Source organism: Dasypus novemcinctus, chromosome 23, assembly GCF_030445035.2.
Source record: "Dasypus novemcinctus isolate mDasNov1 chromosome 23, mDasNov1.1.hap2, whole genome shotgun sequence".
NCBI classification, from domain to species: domain Eukaryota; kingdom Metazoa; phylum Chordata; class Mammalia; order Cingulata; family Dasypodidae; genus Dasypus; species Dasypus novemcinctus.
This window is the reverse complement of record NC_080695.1, coordinates 70,486,620-70,494,222: the sequence shown is the minus strand read 5'-3', so window position 1 is coordinate 70,494,222 and position 7,603 is coordinate 70,486,620. Positions and strand designations below refer to the sequence as shown.

General features: G+C 43.7%; 1 protein-coding gene across 1 annotated transcript; it reads left to right on the top strand.

Annotated features, from left to right (window-relative positions):
• The first annotated feature begins 4,536 nt into the window (after positions 1 to 4,536).
• LOC139437441 (olfactory receptor 1F1-like) lies at positions 4,537 to 6,154 on the top strand. Its single transcript, XM_071211476.1, has 2 exons — positions 4,537 to 4,933; positions 5,973 to 6,154. Exons 1-2 carry the CDS (start codon positions 4,537 to 4,539, stop codon positions 6,152 to 6,154), a joined length of 579 nt encoding a protein of 192 aa, XP_071067577.1.
• The last annotated feature ends 1,449 nt before the right edge of the window (positions 6,155 to 7,603 follow it).

The window sequence follows — 7,603 nt, the reverse complement described above, 5'->3', positions numbered from 1 at the left end:
AAGTCCAAGGTCGTGAATCCAAGGTTTTCTTCTCAGAATTTTATGCTTTTAGCTCTTACATTAGGTCTTTCATCCATTTTGAGTTGATTTTTGTACATGTTGTGAGGTCAGAGTCCAACTTCACTCTTTCACATATATATACCAAGTTGTCCGGAAACATTTGTTGAAAAGACTCTTTGCTCCCCCACAAATAGTCTTGGCACCCTTGCCAAAAACCTCTTCAACATATATGTGAGAGTTTATTTTAGATCTCAATTATATTTCTTTTTTTGTTTGTTTGTTGTAGATCTCAATTATATTTCATTGGTCTGTATGTCTGTCTTTATGCCAGTACCACATACTTTGGATTAATGTAGCTCTGGAGTAAGTTTTGAAATCAGAAATTGTGACTCCTCCAATTTTGTCCTTCTTTTTAAAAATTGTTTTGTCTATTCAGGGTCCCTTGCAATTATCTATGAATTTTAGGATTATCTTTTCCATTCCTTCAAAAAATGCTCTTGGGACTTTGATAGAGATTGCATTGAATTGGTAGATTACTTGGAGAGTACTACCATTTTCACAACATTAAATATTCTAATCCATGACCTTTTGTTCTTTCCATTCTTTTAGATCTTTAATTTCTTACAGCAATTTTTTGTAGTTTTCAGTATGCAAGTCTTGTACCTTCATGGTTACATTTATTCCTGTGCATTTTATTACGTTTGATGCTATTGTAAATGTAATTGTTTTTTAAGTTTCATTCTTAATTGATCATTGCTAATGTATAGAAACACAACAGATTTTTGCATGTTGGTAATTGCATTCTGTTCCTTTGATGAATTTATTAGATCTAATAGATTTTTTGTGGATTCTTTAGCATTGTCTCTACATAAGATGCGTCATCCAAAATACAGTTTTACTTCCTTCTTTCCAATTTGGACTCCTTTTATTTCATTTCTGTGCCTAATTGCTCTGGCTAGAACTTATAGTACAATGTTGAACTTCCAATACAAACAGGTATCCTTATCTTGTTCCTGATATCAGAGTGAAAGCTTTTAATCTTTCACCACTGAGAAGATTTCAACAGTGGGTTTTTCATAAGTGCCCCTATATTAGTCAGCCAAAGGGGTGCTGATGCAAAATATCAGAAATCTGTTGGCTTTTATAAAAGGGTATTTATTTGGGGTAGACGCTTACAGTTACCAGGTCATAAAGTCTATGTCACTTCCCTCACCAAAGTCTGTTCCCACATGTTGGAGCTAAATGGCTGCTCATGTCTGCAGGGGTTCAGGCTTCTTCTTCCTCTTAAGGCTCTGTGGTCCCAGCTTCAAGTCTCATCTCTCTCCTGGGGCTCATTTCTCTCCAGGCTCAGCTGCTCTGCTCTCTCCACAAGGGCAGCTGTAGACTATCAGGTGACCGACTCGTCTCTCTTCCCGGGGCCCCTGCCATGTCTAGTGGAACCTTCTCTTTATCCTCAGGTATTTGCTTCTGTGGGTATTTACTTCCTGGGGTTCCACATCAAAGCTCCACTGCCTGCTCTGCCATGTGGCTTACTCTGTAAGTGCCTCCCCCAGTGGTTCTAATGACTAGAGGAACTCATGGTTTCTAGCAGGTGGGGCTGCACAGCACACTCTCCATCTGAGTTACATGTCTTGACCCTTCTGTCTCCTGCCAGCTGCTGCCAGCAACTGCCTCAGTCTAAGCAGAAGCTTACCTCTCCTCCCTGTTCCCACCTGCATGTCTGTGCTGAACTGCGATGATTTCCCTAAAATGCCATGTTCATCACTGAGTCCTCCACTCAAGGGGCTGAGGTGGATTCTCCACCTCCAAGTGCATCCTCCACACCAACAGGGGGAACAGGCCAACCTGCTGGCTTCAGTCAACCAGGTCAGCCCGCCATTCATTCAACAACTCTGCATGGCTGAAGATTAGCAGTGGTGGTGGCAAGCCTTGACATTAAAGAGGGACTGCCGATACATGTCCATTCATATTAGCTTTTGCTTTCTCTTGATTTTACAAGGAAGTTATTCATAAAGTTCCACAGTAATATTTTCAAAAGCAAACATAGATATCGAAATTTATTTTAAGGAAATTACTTTTTCTTCATGTATATGGTACATCTCTATCATGTAATGAAAAGTAACTGTTTTAGAAATGAGATGGGGTTATATGTGTTGATGTTGATCAGTCATCATGATGTATTATTGAGTGAAAGCCAAAGAAAAGCCTTTGTGAGTATGAGCTGATTTTTATAGAACAAAATTATATACCTGGGGGAATAAACACGAAATGTTTTTATGGAAGAATTTGTTCACAGATTTCTTCCATCATATTATTAAGAAAAGGTTCAAACACAGTATACCCACCATCCAGATTCTACCTTTAATGTTTTTCTATACTTGTTTCTTCACATCTTTTTAGGCCATCTATCCGTCCTTCTATTCTATTTTTTTATGCATTTCATGTTAAATTGAAAAGGTCAGTACCCTTCTCCCTAAATTCGTCAGCCTGCATTTCATGAACTAGAGTTCAATAGCTGTTAATTTCTTTTCCTTTGAGGTAAAATTTGCATACAATCAAGTGCACAAATCTTAAGGATGCATATGTTGAGTTTTGACAAATGCAATCACCTGTTAACTTTGACCCCTATCTGGAGGTGGAATTACTCTACAGCCAGTGTTATATAAAGTTTCACGTTTTTGGTGGCGAATTATTTCTGGGGAGAAGAGGATTGCAGGTAATGGTGGTAAACAGATATTTTAATTTCTTAATATTTTTTAAAAACTAGATATTCCTTGATTTTTGTAATGAGAAAGCACTAATACAATCTGTTAAAAAAGCAAAACTATACGGCAGGAAAAATAAAGATAAGAAAAAATGCGGTTCGTGTTCATGATAGAAAATTAGTTTTACAAGAGGAAAGTGCATTCATCTCTTCAGTCATTATTAAAACATTTTCATTATTCTAATAATAATAATAAACAAAAAGCAGACACAAAATCTCATCACCCTTCAGTCACTATGCTTCCCTTGCCATACATCACTGCTTGTCAATTACCTTAGATTACCTCCAAGGTATTCTTTCCAATGTTTCCAAGTCCTGAAGCAGGACTTACATAACCTGCACGGTGGGTTCTTATTATCAGCATCAGATCCAAGGACCCGAGGAGAAGGGACAATTGCTCTCTGCTTGTCCCTAATGAGGCTACCAGGAAATAGGACCCTAGAGACCAAGGAGGCTCCCGTAAAGGGCTTGGCCTGTGGTTCCCTCAAGCATCCTTCCTGCACGTAGGGCGGGATCCTCCAGCTCCTCATTCCTGCAGACTTAACTGAAAAGCCCAAGGACCTTCCCTCTCATTGAGACCAAGAACCTCTGGCCAGGTCTGAAGACGTCAAGGGAGCCTGACACTGCTGCTGCCATCGAGGACAGCAGTTCTTCCTAGGTGAGAGTCAGACCAGGGGGCGTCATGAATAAATGCTTGTTAGGAGGCGAAGCCTTGAGGGGGCTCCTCACCACGTCTTTCTTTCAGGTGGAGCTACAGGAACAATTCTGAACTCATCATCTGTGCCCTGAAATCACCCTGCGCTGACCAGGGAAGGTCCTGCCTGTGTGCTGATGAGTCCCTTAACTCTGGGTAACACCAGCGGGCGTTTATCAATAGGTGCAACCAGCTGAGCCTCTCATACCTTTGGGTCATCTCCATTTTATTCTCCCTGTTTGACCAGGTTGCTCAGGAGACACAGCCCAGAAGGCCTGACCCAGACCTCCTGGGAGTGCCTACAAGTGGCAGCAGTGGCCTTATCATCATCACCCCGGGGGCAGCTGTGGAGTGATTGCTGAGATAATGCTCAGAGCACACGTGTTAAGAATGTGACCATTTTGATCTTCCTCCATCAGTTGTAACAAAGGTACCAAAATAGGGAGTAAATGGAAATGCTGTGATTTTTACATGATTTTTCTGTAAAGCTACAACTTCCCTAATTAAATAAAATAAAATAAAAAGATAATTTAAAAAGTATGTGTGACACAGCCAGATCAGAAAACAAAACTGAAACTCAGAGACATTAAAAACTTTCTTTACAGCAAGGCCACTTAGCATATTGATGACTTGAGCCCCGTGGATTCAATGTCAGTCTCCATGGTAACTGTTTTGCATAGATGGTCTCCATATTCATTATGAATATAAAAGCCTATTAATATTCTTATGTTTGTAGTGTTTGATAACATTTACTTTGTAAGAAAACATGGTGAGGGTAAAAAGTTTAATCAGTACGGAAGGCTCTAGAAACAAAACCACCATCATCACTTGCCTGAGTGTCCTGTCCGTGGTGCTCTGTACACAAGAGCATTTGTATTTATTCTTCTCATGAAGTAATGGAGCCTTGAAAGAGGTCTGGTTGCTGAATGAAACATACAGAAAGAAAAATTCTAGTATTTTACATATATCACATGGCCTTTCCCTTTGCAACCTTCTTAATTGCCTCATCATAATCATCCTTTTCCAGGCTATTGAATCTACCAGGCTTTGTCTGCATTTGGCCCAGACTCCCACACCCATGAACCGGGAAAACCAGTCTAGTGTCTCCGAGTTCCTCCTCCTGGGTCTCTCTAGGAAGCCCCAGCAGCAGCAGCTCCTCTTCGTGCTCTTCCTGGGCACGTACCTGGCCACAGTCCTGGGGAACCTGCTCATCATCCTGGCCATCAGTGCAGACTCCCGCCTGCACACTCCCATGTACTTCTTCCTCTGCAACCTGTCCTTCGTGGATGGCTGCTTCTCCTCCACCAGCATCCCCAAGACACACTACTCAACAAAGATGTCCCATCAGCTCTGCGCCCTGCTGGTCTTTGGATCATGGGTCATGTGCAACCTCAATAGTCTGTTGCACACCCTGCTGATGACTCGACTCTCGTTCTGTGCAGAAAACATCATCCCCCTCTTCTTCTGTGACATGGGTCCTCTGCTGAACTATCCTGCTCTGACACACGCCTCAATGAGATGTTTATTTTTAAATTTCTCTCCCCTTCCCCCCATTGTCTGCTCTCTGTGTCTATTCGCTGTGTGTTCTTCTTTGTCCACTTGCATTTTTGTCATGTGGCACCGGGAATCTGTGTCTCATTTTTTGCGTCATCTTGCTGCATCAGTTCTCCACGTGTTTGGTGCCACTCCTGGCAGGCTGCGCATTTTTTGTGCGGGGCAGCTTTCTTTGAGGGGCACACTCCTTGCATGTGGGGTTTCCCTACGCAAGGGACACCCCTGCATGACACAGCACTCCTTGTGCGCATCAGCACTGCACATGGGCCAGCTCACCACATGGGTCAAGGAGGTCCTGAGTTTGAACTCTACCATGTGGTAGGTGGATGCTGTATCAGTTGAATCAAATCTGCTTCCCTTAATGAGATGTTGATTTTCACTGTGAATGCCCTGATAATGATGATCCCATTGGTTTAGATCCTGGCTTCATATATCCCTATCACCCGTGTTGTTCTGAGAGTCCCATTCACATAGAGAAAATGGAAAGCCTTCTCCACCTGGGGCTCCCACCTCACTGCAGTTTCCCTCTTCTTTTTTTTCTTTTTTTTTTTTAAGATTTATTTATTTATTTCTCTCCCTTCCCCACCCCGGTTTTCTGTTCTCTGTGTCTATTTGCTGCGTCTTGTTTCTTTGTCTGCTTCTGTTGTCTGCGGCATGGGAATCTGTGTCTCTTTTTTTTGTTGTTGCTGTCATCTTGTGTCAGCTCTCCGTGTGGGTGGCGCCATTCCTAGGCAGGCTGCACCTTCCTTTGTGCTGGGCGCTCTCCCTAGGGGGCGCACTCCCTGTGCATGGGGCTCCCCTTCGCGGGGGGACACCCCTGCGTGGCTCGGCACTCCCTGCCATGCATCAGCACTGCATATGGGCCAGCTCCACACGGGTCAAGGAGGCCCAGGGTTTGAACCGCGGACCTCCCATGTGGTAGACGGATGCCCTAACCACTGGGCCAAGTCCGTTTCCCAGTTTCCCTCTTCTACGGCACCATCATTGCTGTGTACTTCAACCCTTCATCCTCACACTCAGCTGAGAAAGACACTGCAGCTACTGTGCTGTACACAGTGGTCACGCCCATGCTGAACCCCTTCATCTACAGAGCCTTGAAAGGGGCACTAAGAAAAGTGATGGGCAGGAAGACATGTTCTTAGTGATGAAAGTATCGTGGACCTCTCATTTCCAGTCATATAAATATTTGCCAAGTCACTATAATGTAGCAATCCTTTTATTGATAAATAAGTATCTGTGCCCAAGTGCAACGGCAAAGATCATCAAGGAAGGATGTTCTAATAATGAGCCCTTGATACTGATGACTATGCTTAGGAGCCTGTGTGCCTGAAAAATGAGCTAGGCCTAGAGCTGCGGGGTATATAAGAGTTACCTCCTGAGAGCCTCCATGTTGCTCAAATGTGGCCACTCTCTAAGTCAAACTCAGTATGTAAATGCATTACCTTCCCCTCAACGTGGGACATAACTCCTGGGGATGAGCCTTCCTAGCACCGAGGGATTGCTACCAATCACTAACTGGAGAAGCAACTAGAAAGAGACCTCGAATAAAAGGGTCAGCTCAGACCAGCAGAATATCTCAGCCTACATGTTGGATCAAGTGTTAAAAACTGCTCTTTGGCCTTGAATAAAAGGGGGAAATGGCAAAGACAAATGAGTTGATATGGCTAAGAGTTGGGAGGTCATCAGAGGGGTTGTGCTTATGCACAACTCAGCAGGACCCCAGAAAAAGCCAAAATAGATACAACCCTAGGTATTAGTTCTTCTGAAGGCTATGGAGATCCCCAGGGTATATAATCATGGCAGATGGTTTTGGAGCTCTGTGCCATGGCAGAGGGCCCTACTTTGGAATTTGTGCTCCTGGGTGTGACAGAGCTGGACTCAGATGTGACTTTTCTACACATGCCTCTTCTGTCACTTTTACTGAACCTGTGGTTGGCGCTAGGGATGGTCCATACTCAGGACACTTGAATCTCTGGACTGCCCGTGTGCCAGCTGGGCCCTGAGCCTCAGCAGAGTGGTGGCTCCTACTCTCTGGTCCGTTGGTCTTACCCAGGTCAGCTAACAGGGAGGTAAAGATGGTCAACCACCACACCAGGGAATCAAGAGTGCCTAAACTGTAAGCAAAGGAATTGCATCCATCAGCCATGTGGAATCTAAGCCCCCTCTTGATTTAGAGGTGGAGGGGACTTCGCCATCCCAGGGTCCACAGAATGGAGGAATAAAATATGGACTAGAGTGGACTTACTGATATTCTACTATAAAATATTGTGACAAGTAATAGAAGAAATTTTAGCATTGAGATGGAGAAAGTGGCCACAGTAGTTGCTGAGGGTAGAAGAGATGTGATGTGGGGACATTTTTGGGATTTTGAGTTGCCTTAATGATATTGCAGGGTCAGAGGCTGGACTTTCTATATCCTGTCATAACCCACTGAATGTACTAGGGGAGAGTGCGAACTACAGGGTAAACTATTATCTGTGTAGTACAGGAGTACCCCAAAATGTGTTCACTGAGTACAATGAGTGTGCTGCAATGATGAGGGAGGTTGTTGGTGTGGGAGGAGTGGGGTGGGGCGTATACAGGAACCTCTT